Genomic DNA, 13189 nt, shown 5'->3' with positions numbered 1-13189 from the left:
CTGGCCTGTAGGTGTGCTCCACCTTGGCGACCTGCGGCGTGATGAGCTTGGTGGCGTGCTCCTTCCTGCTGCTGTCCCGCTCCTTCTCCTGACGCTTCTCCATCTTCTCGTAATAGTTCTGCAGAGCAAACACCTGTCAGCACACCTCGAGGGGGCGGAGCTTAGAACACCTGATCACTCCAGACATGAAAAAGATGATCTTGGGGGAGATGTTCAGATTTCTGAGGCTCAGGTGCCCCCAGGTGCTCCGGTGGGGGCGGGGCATCCTCACCTGGTAGTAGTAGTCGTCCAGGTAGGGGTCGGTGCTCTGCAGCTGCATCATCTGGATCTTGGTGACCCACTCCTTCTCCTTCTGGCTCATCAGGTTGCTGTAGGGGTCTCGGGGGCGCCGATCCCCCGCAGACCTGACTCGGTCCCTGTGGGGGCCAAACACACGTGAGCGGGGGCTCCGGCAGGCGCCGCAGTGAGGGCGGGGCCGGCGCACTCACCCCCCACGGCTCTGCAGCCTCTGGGTTAGCAGGCGGCGGTGCTGCGGGTGCAGGTGGGTGGTGTTGTGTCGCACAGGTGGGATGGGAGGGGGCGGGCCCATCCGGTGACCGTGTGGGGGAGGGGGCCCCCCAAAGAACGGCCGGAAACCTCCGCCCGGCAACAGTGGAGGGGCGGGGCCGCCACGGGGGAAACCTGCAACCTGGAAACACACGGAAATAAATGGAAATGACCCCCCACTCATCACGGTGGTGTTTGTGCGCCCCCTGCTGGTCGGGACGCCTGTAGACTTCAATGTGTCCTGAACGACTATGGATTTGAAGTAGTGCTGACACAAACAAGTATTGTTGACTGATCTGGTCAAGCACAAACTGGATGTAAAGCTCAGACCTTAATCTTCATCAGCTTTAAACTAGAAACTAGACATACAGCATTACCTGGGATAATACTGGTGTGAAGCTGAATTTGGCTGCTGAAGATGCTGAAATTTATAGCTAAAAACACTGAAGCTGTTAGCCAGCTAAGATATAAGCTAAATGCCAAATTAGCTTAGAAAAAAACCAAAAAAAAACTTAGTTAGCAAAAACAGCTAGCATGCAGCTAAAATTTTAGCTAAACTCCGAAATAGCCTAAAAAAGCCAAAATTAACCAAAATACCTAGAATGTAGCTAAAATATTGACTAAACACCAAATTACCCTAAAAACTGAAAAAAGCCCAAGTCAGCCAAAACAGCTAGCATGCAGCTAAATATTAGCTAAAGTCCACAATAGCCTGAAAAACCTTAATAAATGTGAGAATAGTCCATAAATCCAGATGAATATAATCATAACTTTAGACTTTACTACACTCCGACTCCTTATCATTTAAAGTAACGACTAATCGAACATTAAATTTGTCGTCGACCATTCTAATAGTTGATCAGTCGACCCATCGTGGCGGCTCTAACTTGAACGCTCATCCTCCCGGTCTCAGGCCGGACACTCCACCACTTGCTCAGCTGTTTATATGCACGTGTGCGTGTGCACGGCCGGTACCTGGGAGTTCAGCAGCTGGGCTCTCTGGATCTGGGACAGGACCCGGGGGGGAAACGGGCCGCGGCACAGCGGGGAGTTCTGCAGACAGAAGACGAGGCGGTTCAGGGAGGGGGAGGGGTGTCTGCGCAGACGGCCGGGGGAGGGGCACTCACAGCTATGTTGAGGAGGGTGTTGGGTGACAGGCGCTCGGGAAAGGGAGGGGGGTATCTGTGCTGGACCGGGGCGCGCACGTGAACCGCCGTGGGGTGGTGGATCTACGGACACAGACAGGCTGAGCGGGAACCCTTCAGGGGGCGGGGCTTCAGGAACGCTTCAGCTCACCTGGTGATTCAGGGCGTGGCTCATAGGCTGCTTGGGCGGAGTCCCTATTGGCACCGCCCTCACAGGAGGTGAGCCTATCACAGGGGAGGAGGAGCGTGGGGGCGGGACCCGCTCAGAGAGGTCCCACCCCTCCTCGGTCCGGCCCTGCAGAGGTCGTTTGGGAAGCCCCACCTCCTTGATGATGGACATGAGCGGACTGTCCTGGGGGTCAGAGGTCAGCCGTTTCAGTGTCTGTCCGTTCAGAAGGAAGCGCGGCGGTTTCCTCACCTCCATGTGCGTGACCAGCGCGGGGGGGACGCTGACCGGCCCGAAGCCGAGGCTGCTGTCCCAGATGCTGTGAGAGTTCACCTGAGGCCACAGGGAGACAGGTTACAGCACCGAACACCCGCAGCTGACAGGAACGAGGGAGACACGCCTCACCTGTGCCGTGGGGGCGGAGCCTCGGTGCAGCAGGTGCTGCTGCTGCTGGTAGCTGAGCACAGACGAGGCGAGCGGCGCTGTGGCGGAGAGAAGAGCGTCACGGCAGAACACGGCGGCGTCAGGAATGAGAAGCGTCTGCTCACCTGGCGCTCCGGGGGGCAGCTGCTGCTGGGGGGGGCGTGGCTGCTGCAGCCCGTGCAGGCTGGGAGGGGGGCGGGGCTTCTCTGCCGCTCCGACCCCGGCGATGGCGGGATCCGCCTCCAAGATGAGGCGGGCCACAGACTCTGCCAGCTCGCCGCCTCCCGCTCGCTCGTCTGCATCTGTGGAGGGAAAACGGCGAGCGTCAGAACGCCGAACCTCTGCAGAGCGATGGGGGAGGGGCAACCATACCCACCTCGAGGAGGAAGGTCAGAGGAAGACGAGGGAAAGCCCAGGGAGGACGGGAGGGAGGGAGGACCTGCAGAGGAGGACGGGGGCTCTGCTCCTCCAGGCTCCGCCTCCTCAGGCTCCGCCCCTCCGTCACGCTCGTCGAGCTCAGCCAGACGCTTGTGCTCCTCCTGCCAGTCGTCATCTGGAGGAAGAGGAGCGAGGACATGAAGAACCAGAGGGGGCAGCGGTCTGCACGGATGTCTGCGGCGCCGTCGATTCTTCTGGGAGCTAAAACTCCTCCTGACAGGGGGAGGAGCTCCTGACAGGGGGAGGAGCTCCTGACAGGGGGAGGAGCTCGGCTCTTTCCAAACAAACCTAGAGCTCTTATTGTTTTGTCTTCTTATGGGATCAATAAAGTTTTATTTTATTCTAGAACAGTAAAAAAATGAATGTTGAGATAAAGAAACTCTTGATGGTTTTATCTCTGATCTCATTACTGATCAATAATTATGATTATTGAGGCTAAATTTAGAAAACTAAAAACACAGACGGTCTGTGAACGCCTCACGAAGGCTTCACAAACTGAAGCTTAAGAGGACGTGAAGATCCTGAAGCAGGACTCACCGATGGCTCCGGCTCCAAAGGTGTCATCGTTGAACTGATCGATTTCATCTTCCTCCTCTACCAGTCCATCGTCTTCCTCCTCCAGCGTACAGTCGTCATCCAGGGACTGAGGAGGAAGAACCGTGAAGGACGAGACGTCAAACACAACAGAACTGAGGAGGAGACACAGATGTTTCTCTGAGCTCCATCTCTATGCTGACGACTCTCAGCCGTTCCAGACATCCTCCTCTCTGCTTGGTGAAACCTTCTAACTGTGACTGCTCCACTGCGCTCTGACTGCAGAGCTGCAGCTGCGCAGACGAGAGCCTCAGCAGCAGAACGAAGCCAGACGCCGCCATCAGGTGCGGCGCCGTCTCTCGGATCCAGAGGAATGACACAAACAGGTTGCATATGGAGAACGCCTGCAGGGCTGAACGTTTCTGTACCATCTAGAGTCCTATGGGTTGAATTAGAGGTGCAACGGATCACAAAAGTCACGATTCGGATCATTTTCAGATCAGTAAAATGGGAAAAGAAAGTAAATTGAAGCCTACGATTAATTGTTTCAAAGCTTCAAAACACATTTAATAAAACATAAAGTACCTCAAAGCATAATGTACACACAGACAAATGAGTTATTTTAACATCAAAACATTAAAGACATCTTTGAACTGGGAATCCCTGGGTACCTGATGACGCCATACACGTCTAACAACATCGATATGGGCGGCTGTGGTGCAGTGGTAGAGCGGCCGACTTTAATTGAAAGATTGTGGGTTCGATTCCCGTGTGTTGAAGTGTCCTTGGGCAAGACACCTAACCCCACGTTGCCTCTGGTGGGAGGTTGGAGCCAGTGTGTGAATGTGAAGCGCTTTGGGCCCTAGAAAGCGCTATACAAGTATACGACATTTACCATAATATTGCAATACTGTGATAATTGGTAAAAAAAAAAAAACAATCATGTCTAATAACTCAATTTATAGAACACAGATTTTTAGGTAAATGTTTTTCCATTAATTTTTAGCTTGAACACAACCACAATAAACGATTTGTTTCTAGTTTTTACAGAATAACAGGGTGACATTGCTCAGGTCAGGACTGCCGTCTCTGACAGCGAGATCTGATGCTGTTTCTGTTGCACCGCTAATGTTAGGTGGGGTGTGAGGGGCTGTAGGCTAGTGGGAGAGAGGAAACAGATGGATGATGGGAAGTGGGGCAGTCCTGTTTCAGAGGGGAATTTCTAATGAACTTTGGCCGCCCTGCGGAAACTAAGTCCTAGAAAAAGACCAGATTTTGTCTGAAAACATCGGGAATGCTTTTATCAGAAGATGGTGGAGCCGGAATTTAAAGTTGTCTGTAAACTGAACTGAATTCAAGCTTTTGAGTTTAGACACAAACTAGTTTCTGTTGGAACCAAATGATCAAATGAACCTTCTGGATTTTGTTTCATTGTTTCCTCTGAGGTTTTCTGGAGTTTCTCCTGCAGAATCCTGAGGTGAACGTCAGCAGAACTCAGGTTCTGGTTCTCCTCAGTTGAATGTCCTGACCGACCCAACAGCTGGAGGTCGGTGTGGAGTCCAGCTGAAGGAGAACTTCAGATCTGTGATACTTTTCTGGAGACGTTAACGAGCAGATTCCCGCGGGAAACACGTGTTCCGCTCCGGTTAGGGGGTCCCGGGGGGGTTCGGATTTTTGAGCCCAAATAAATCACATCAGGATTCGCGGCGGGGGGGCTGCCTAGCCGGGATGCTAACGCTGGTGTTACATCAGCGGAAGTCCCCCGCCGCCCCGCGCCTTCACGGCGGAGCTTTCTCCACCGCAGCGCCGGCTCTCCTCTCCACAGCACGGCCGGGGGGTGAGCGCTTCTTCCCGGCGCAGCCAGCAGGAAAGCGGGCTGCTTCACAGGCCGCAGTGAAATGCGGCTGTAAACAAAAGCTGCGGCAAAAACCCGCGAACCGGAACCGGGCCGGAACCACCGAGGACCCGGGTCTAGCACCCGAGCTCACCCGAGCAGGCCGCGCGCGTGACCTGACGCCACGGACTCACCTGAAATCGAAACATCGATCTTGTGAGGAAGAGAAGCGCATCAGGAGCGAGGCGGCGCGCGAATGAGCCAGCACCGACGTCAGCACGCGGACGCGCGGACGCAGGCTCGAGCGCGCGCACGTATGTTGCTCGCGTTGAGGGCGGAGCCAAACGACAAGAATGAGGAAGAGGAGCGAGAACCCGCGAGACTGGTGAAGGAAAATAAACAAACGGCGAGGCGGGGAGCTGTCAGTACTAAAGGGGATCGGGTACTGACAGGGGCTCCTGCGGACCCGCGGGTCTGTTCGTCCCCACAGGAATGTTTCTTTTGTTTTTTGGTTGAATCTTTCTAAACATTTAAACTTAACAAAACAGCTGCGACGTCGGAGGAAGAAGTAAACTGAGAGCAAACGAGAATGTTTATAGATGAAAGCATTAAATTATTCTGTTTATTTATTGTTGTACTGTTGCATTTAAAATAATATATCAACACCGGTGACGTCATAGCACCAGGTCTCCGTGTTTGTTTCCGGTCTTTTCAAATTAAAAGTCATTAGAACGAGAATCCGTTTTCCACACCCCCGCGTGCGCCCCGCGGGTCTCACGATTCTTCCTCTGACACCCCAAACTGTATCACTTCTTAAAATTAAAACCAACTCATAAATAAAGAGAACAGAGTTTTTATTTTTCAGGTTAGAAAATCACGTGACAGAATGTCCTCACGTGACCTAAACCGCACAGTTGGTGTTTGCAGGAGAGATCTTTGAGGTTTCATTACTTCATGTCATCTCCTGCAGAAGGACATGCAGACCCCTGAAGAGACCTGCTCCTATCAGCTCAGACGTTCATGAAGATGTTCGGGTCACAGAAGTTCCTCTGAAGATCCAGGTTCCTGCGTGATGATCCACCATGGTTCTGTGGCAGCTCTGCACTCTGGAGCATCTGAGGACCTCCAGCTTTGGGTGTCCTCCTCCTCGCCACGGCCTCCAGCTGCTGTTTTGGTTCGCCAACGACTGCGTGACCTCCGACCCCCACATCGCCATGAAGGTAACCGGCTCCTGTCAACAAGAGTTTGATCAAGAGGAGGAGGACTCTAGTGATGGACGGAAGTCCTTAAAACAAACCCACAACCCAGAGTAACAGACTACAGAGGACGACAGTCCCTGCTGTGAAACACGGAGGAGGTGTGGTTATGGTCTGGGCTGCTTTGTCAGGTCTAATGCAGGGATTCTAGAATCTGTGATTTTAATGAGATCTGAAGAGCATTTTGGAGACAAACACTCTTCCTGCTGTCAGGAGGTTTGGATCTTCATCAGAACACCAAGAACGTCTGAAAGCACAGAGCGGTTCTGAAGTGTCCTCCTCATCCTCATCTTCATCCTGCTGAGGACGGAGCGGAAGCATCTGCAGAAGGAAGTCCCGCCCACAGAAACGTCTGACATTTAACTTTTTATTTATTTCATTTACACACAAAAACATTCATTAAAACAACACAAGACATCTTATGCAGGGGAATGAAAGGAGTCGATGAAGAAAACACATTTCTGTCCCGTTACATGAATTCAACAAAAGAGTAAACTACTTCTACTCCAGGGGGTCAAACTCAGTCACACTGGGGGCAGAAATCCAAAACACACCTCAGGTCGCGGGCCGAACAGGATAAACATTTATTTAATACTCTAAAACTACAGTTGTAAAATTTAAAACTGTAGCTTTTTAACATAAAAACGAATAACAAAAATGCAGGAATATTATTCCAGAATAAATCAGCTTAAACCTTAAATAACTTTCAATATTATACTCTCCATAAAAATATATTTTGTCCAAATTATACAAGTTAGAAATGAGCTCAAGATAACATCGGGTCATTAATAACTTGCCTTGACTTCGACACGTCTGATCTACACTGTGTACACATCAACATAACAGTACATTAACATCAGAACCGTTATCTTCCACTTGACTTTTCTCTCAGAGCGGAACCATCTCTTCTGTTCAGACCGATTCTTTTCTAAAGGAGGAAATCATGGATTTGTTTTGTTCTGTAACATTTCCGTCTGGTTTTTGAGGTTCTTCTTCAGTTCCTGAGGAGTTCCTCTGACAGGAGGATCTGCTGCTGGTCCTCAGTGATCTGTGATTTATCATCACGTTTGCTCATGTTTCGGCCAACATTTGTTTGTCTGAGGGACTCAGAGATTCAGTCCAGTAAGACCTTTTAACATCAGCTGAGTGTTGACTTCAGATAAAGACGCGTGATCTCCTTCAGAACCTTCAGAACCTTCAGAACCTGCTCCTGTGCTCCTCCTCACACAGCTGCAGTCCCACGTTCAGCCAGAGGAGGGCGACTTTGGCTTCCACGTGTTCGGAAACGTGGAGGAGCTTCTCCCGGCGCTGAGCAAGAGCACGAAGCGTAAGAAGCAGGTGAGCGGTGGTGGCGGTTCTGCTCCTCGCCGCTGTGGCTGAACGTCTCTGTCTCTGCAGCTGGTGTACTTCGTGGTCGGAAACCTGAACGCCGACAGGTACCCGGCGGCCGCCAGCCTTCCGCCGTACGTCAGGGAGAACTACAACAGCTTTGGTAGCTACGACTGCAACAACACGGACCGCATCATCATCAGCTACCAGAGGAGCAGCCGGCAGGTGGAGGCGGTCTACGTCACGGAGCACGATGACGCCGACCTCGGCAGGTTCAGGCACGATGGGACCTTCCAGGTCGGTGGCGAGCTGATCCGAGCTCTGCAGAACCCTCAGCTGGACCTCAGCGCCTTTCTGACCCAGATGGGTTACTATGGAGACGTGGAGGTGATGGCGGGAGCGGCGCAGGTGGAGCCGCTGGTGTTCAGCATGATGCAGAACGACCCCACCGGGTTCTTCACGGAGGCCTTCAGCCGCCAGATGCAGATCAACGTGGAGCCGTTCGGCTGCAGCCGGCTGTCTGAGTACGCAGGCGACTGCGCAGCCCAATGCGGCGTGCTGCAGCGGAGAAACAGGAAGCACAAAGCCAGCAGGAAGACCCGGATCGCCAGGCAAACCCAGGTGATGTCAAGCTGGGAGCCAGACGGGTGGAGCTACGAGTGGGAGCCTGTCGAGTCCTACTACCCAGGTAAAGGTTCTACCAGGTTCTGTGGTCCTGCAACCCTGAAACCGTAAAGACAAGTTCTAAAACCATAAAGACAAGTTCTAAAACCATAAAGACAAGTTCTGGAAACGTAAAGACAAGTTCTAGAACCGTAAAGACAAGTTCTAGAACCGTAAAGACAAGTTTTTAGAGCCGTAAAGACAAGTTCTAAAACCATAAAGACAAGTTCTAGAACCGTAAAGACAAGTTCTAGAACCGTAAAGACAAGTTCTAAAACCATAAAGACAAGTTCTGGAAACGTAAAGACAAGTTCTTAAACCGTAAAGAAGTTCTAGAGACATAAAGAACGTTTTAATACCATAAAGACTAGTTCTAGAACCGTAAAGACAAGTTCTTAAACCCTAAAGACAAGCTCTGGAACCCAAACCTGCAGTAACTGAGAGAAAGAAGACCCTCAGATCAGAATTTCTGAGCCTCAAACAAGAACACTAAAGCCTCATTTCCTCTGAGGGGTCCAGTAGGGTGCGGTACAGTCCAGTCTGCTAATTTAATTGTTTCCATTGTAAAATGGACCCATTGACAGTTCTGACCCGTACCTCTAGGGGGCCCTGATAGGCTGTATGGTGTCCGGATTACCTTTAAATCCAGTTAAATATAGTGTTTTAGTAGTTAGGGAAGGGATTCATACACAACTTTGGTGTCTCAGCATCGTGTTTTCTCTTCAGGTTGTTACCGTGACGATAAGAAGAGGCCAGGTGGGCGGGGCTTCAGCCTTAGGAAGATGCTCCTCGGCGTCTGCGCCGTCTACGTGGCCTACAGATGTCTGCGCTGGTGGCTGAGGAGCTCCAGCACGGACGACTGGGACAAAACCATCTTCCGGATGTTTCCACGGAAACCCCCCACCTATCCCAGAGCGCACGTGATGCTGGATTACGTTTATTAGAAATGGTAAATGGTGTACGCTGGTGTAGCACTTTCTACCTTCCTGAAGGCCCAAAGCGCTTCACAGAAACAGTAGACGTTCACACCGAGGCTCTGAACACGGACGCTAACCTTCCACCAGAGGCAACGTCGGGCTCAGTGTTTTACCCCGGGACACTTCCACACATGGAGGGGCGAGGCGGGAATCAAGCCTGCAGTCTTCCCATCAGGAGTCGGCCGCCGTACCGCTGCACCACAGCCGCCCCAGAAGGTCAAAGTGTCACGGCGAGCCGAGTCTGGACAGAGAAAGGTGAACGTTGTCAGGTCAGGTAACGGATGGATCCGCTCCAAATCCGCTTTAATTTGAAAAACATTTAATGAATGAATTTCATGAAGGTGAGTTCAACAAACAACTTGAACATTTAAAGTATACAATAAATGTAAACAAAATGGTAAAATGAGATTTTTAAAAACGCTGAAGACATTTGAAAGATAGTTTTGATCTTTTGGTTCTTTTAAAACTCCAAACGATTTGGAGACAAATGTAAACTTTTTAACGTTTGAACCGTGTTGTCAGATCGAATGTTTAGATTCTGACTTCAAACGTTGCTTTGGTTGATGGACATAAATTGTTTTTTTATTTCCTCATTAAATATGTTTTAACCAGGAACAGGTGGACAGGTGAGGCAGGTGAAGCACGGCCTCACCTGTCGTCATGAGATGGATTCTAATAATAGAATAAATATGTCCACTAATCTTTAATTTATATGTAAGATTCTAATCATTTTTATCCTCCAAATCGTATTTTGTGTTTCCTGATCCATTTCAGTGCCGACTGTGAGCAGATCTCGTAATCCAATCTGGGTTGATTGTGTTTTTATCTAACTCACAGTAATAAAGTTATACTTTATTAGAATGATTGTATACGTTAAAGACATTTTTATTTCATGTCTGTCGTGTTTGAATCTGACGTAAAGCTGAGTTATTGATTGTATTGGAAACATGTTTGCCTTTTTACCGTAAATGTAATTTAAATGATTGAAAACAATGTATGATTATGATCAAAGCATCTTCAGTCCATCAGTAATAATGTTCCTTCTCTGATAGTTTATCGTCTGTTAGTAATCCACATTTATCCAGCTGTTTTATACAGTCGTTGTTTGTTTGTTTGTTTGTTTGTCCCCGACTTCCTCCAGAAATATTGCACTGATACCAAATTACACCAAAGAAAAAGTTTGAGAGTTAAAATCTAAATTTGTGGAATTCATTTCAGAACGATGAATGTTGTTTACTCATGAATCAGCTGTTTGTTTGTTTACATTCTCAGGACAACAACTGCACTTTCTGTGATTTAATAAAGAAACAACAGATTATTTGTTTGTTTTTTAAGGATTTTTTTCTGCACAAAATTCCTGTTTATCCACAAACAGGAAAAACATTAAATCTCAGGTTCTGCTGTTAGTTTGTTAATACTTGGTAAATGTTGATGAGAACATTTTTAAATATCAATCCACGTTTTAGCGCGTTCTATGAGGACATTTACTGATTCAGAAGATGTATTTTGTTCTCTCTGCTGCTTTTTTATTTTTAATGTTTGTGAATAAACGGGATGGAAGCGTGAAGCTCATGTCTGTTCTTTAGTGGTTGTTCATACAGTTCAATAGCAGTCTCTCATTTTCAGTTTAGCTCTGACTGATGAAATAAATGGAGAATTAAATATCAAATAAAAAACATCCTAAAGTTGGACTCTGAGTCGCATGTAAACGTCTGAATCTCAGCTCAAAAACGGACAGATTTGAGTTTTAGAAGCAAAGAAGATCCGAACCAGAGACGTTCTCTGATTCTGAACTAAAATAATGAACCTGATCATTTCTGATGACTTTGTCATTTGGGCTGATTGGAGTCGAAATAAAGACAGATCTATTCCAAAGGAGTTTGGAAGCTTCCGTCGTTTGCTCTGCATCCAGTCTCTGATGATGCTCAGGTGAGACCTGGATGGACGAGAGCTTCACTCCTTCGTGACCAGTTCCTGAGAACGCCGTTTGGCGTCATCACAGGAACGTTTACCTGAAACTACAGAAACCTCAGAGGAGGAACAGAAACTCCTCGTCGTGTGAAGGAAGGATCTCTGCATTCAGGCGCAGTCGTCATGTCTGCGCAGTCACTGAAAGACGCAGCCGCTCGCATGGAGCCAGAAGAAGAGATCTACGTCAACCTGAAGGATCTGGTCCACACAGAACCTGGAGGAGGATCAGGTGAGTCCAGAATCTGTAGAAAGCTTCAACCAGCGTTTCAGGAACTTCAGACGATCATTGACATTCCATCAAATAGTCAACAAAAGGTTTCAGACAGAAAAAGGAATCAGAGAAACATCTGACTCTAAATGGAGCATTTGTGGTCCAAAGTTCTGGTGTTAGGATGAAGAAGGTCCTGCTGACGGACGGTTTAAGGTCTCCTGTGAGCGCTGAGGTTGTCCTGCAGCTGCAGCTCTTCAGATTCAGGTCACGGAGGTGGACGGACTAGGAAGTGAGAGCAGGTCTGCGGCCGGGTTTCCCTCTGAAGATGCAGAGGAACACCTGAGCGTCAAACCGCAGGTGCTGCTCGCCGACGTTCTCTGAGAACGTTCAGGTCCAGAAACCTTCAGCGACCTCATCACAATGGAAATCATCAGAATAGAGATCCTCAGGATAGAGATTATCCTGATAGAGATCATCAGGATAGAGATCATCAGGACAGAGATCCTCAGGATAGAGATCATCTTGATAGAGATCATCTTGATAGAGATCATCAGGACAGAGATCATCAGGATAGAGATTATAAGGATAGAGATCATCACGATAGAGATCATCTTGATAGAGATCCTCAGGATAGAGATTATCCTGATAGAGATCCTCAGGATAGAGATTATCCTGATAGAGATCATAAGGATAGAGATCATCTTGATAGAGATCCTCAGGATAGAGATCATCAGGATAGAGATCATCAGGATAGAGATCCTCAGGATAGAGATCATCAGGATAGAGATCATCAGGATAGAGATCCTCTGGATAGAGATCATCTTGATAGAGATCCTCAGGATAGAGATCATAAGGATAGAGATCATCTTGATAGAGATCATCAGGATAGAGATCATCTTGATAGAGATCATCAGGATAGAGATCATCAGGATAGAGATCATCAGGATAGAGATCATCAGGATAGAGATAATCAGGATAGAGATCATCAGGATAGAGATCATCAGGATAGAGATCATCTCTACGTCTGCGGTCGGATCTTCAAGGTTCTGCTGCCAAAGCTGTTGACCTGGCTCCTCAGCAGGTTCCAAACAGAAAGATTTTCTTTACTGATGTTTTGGCTGAAACTGAAGCATATTTTCAGATTATTAGTGAAACGTTTCAATAATCTGATGAAGTCCAAACTGCAGACGATCTGAAGTTTGAAGATTCTTTCTGGATGACATGTTTGTAGACTTCCACAGAAGCGTCACATGAAACCTGCTGTGCACCTGCAGGTGTGGAGAACCACCAGCAGGAACCTGAAACCAGGACTCCCCTAAAAATGTCTGCGGTTGTTCTGGCTCTGCTGAGTTTGGTCCTGCTGGTTCTGGTGGTCCGGGTCTCGGTGCTGTGTGAGTACTAGAGCAGAAGAAGCCTTAAAGCTGTTACCGTCTGTCCTGATGGTTTCATGTCGCCTCAGACGACAGAGACTTCAATCAGCTGTCCAGGGAGCTGACCAACCAGACGGGAGAGAAGAACCAGCTGCAGAACAGGAACCAGAACCTGACAGAGGAGGTGGACCGTTTGGAGAGCCGGATCAACAGACTGGAGAACGCCTGTGAGGGTCGGAGTCAGTCCGGACTCCATCTTCTAACTCTCTGCTGTGATGGTTGGATGCAGGTTTCTCCTCCTTGAACCGCCATCTTAACGTGGTGGT

The 13189-nt window shown here is 48.8% G+C and overlaps 3 protein-coding genes across 5 annotated transcripts in view; 2 read left to right on the top strand and 1 right to left on the bottom strand.

Annotated features, from left to right (window-relative positions):
• Positions 1–5432, bottom strand: part of patl1 (PAT1 homolog 1, processing body mRNA decay factor) — a gene marked incomplete in the record, with an annotated part of 8838 nt that extends 3406 nt beyond the window's left edge. The window contains 12 exon segments of the mRNA XM_024289886.2: positions 1–118; positions 272–416; positions 489–688; positions 1522–1599; positions 1674–1775; positions 1843–2043; positions 2110–2190; positions 2263–2339; positions 2406–2582; positions 2657–2833; positions 3256–3361; positions 5281–5432. Coding sequence (XP_024145654.1) covers positions 1–118; positions 272–416; positions 489–688; positions 1522–1599; positions 1674–1775; positions 1843–2043; positions 2110–2190; positions 2263–2339; positions 2406–2582; positions 2657–2833; positions 3256–3361; positions 5281–5295 — 1477 coding nt within the window.
• Positions 5429–10878, top strand: LOC112157248. Of its 3 annotated transcripts, none has more exons than XM_024289892.1 (5): positions 5429–5558; positions 6057–6306; positions 7573–7680; positions 7741–8359; positions 9061–10878. In XM_024289892.1, the coding sequence occupies exons 2-5, from the start codon at positions 6169–6171 to the stop codon at positions 9276–9278; spliced, it is 1083 nt and encodes a 360-aa protein (XP_024145660.1). In that variant the 5' UTR covers positions 5429–5558; positions 6057–6168; the 3' UTR covers positions 9279–10878. The 3 variants fall into 3 exon arrangements, with proteins under 3 accessions (XP_024145660.1, XP_024145658.1, XP_024145659.1); XM_024289890.2 differs by having other exon boundaries at positions 5433–5576; XM_024289891.2 differs by having other exon boundaries at positions 5462–5951.
• A 559-nt stretch (positions 10879–11437) lies between these two features.
• The window catches only part of LOC112157487 (C-type lectin domain family 6 member A-like), a 4583-nt gene continuing 2831 nt past the window's right edge, over positions 11438–13189 (top strand). Inside the window, exons 1-3 of the mRNA XM_024290242.2 lie at positions 11438–11511; positions 12768–12884; positions 12953–13090. Coding sequence (XP_024146010.2) covers positions 11442–11511; positions 12768–12884; positions 12953–13090 — 325 coding nt within the window. The 5' untranslated portion in view covers positions 11438–11441. The remainder of the gene's footprint in view (positions 11512–12767; positions 12885–12952; positions 13091–13189) is intronic.

This window comes from Oryzias melastigma, linkage group LG1, assembly GCF_002922805.2.
Source record: "Oryzias melastigma strain HK-1 linkage group LG1, ASM292280v2, whole genome shotgun sequence".
Taxonomy (NCBI): Eukaryota; Metazoa; Chordata; class Actinopteri; order Beloniformes; family Adrianichthyidae; genus Oryzias; species Oryzias melastigma.
This window is presented reverse-complemented; position numbering and strand designations above follow the sequence as displayed.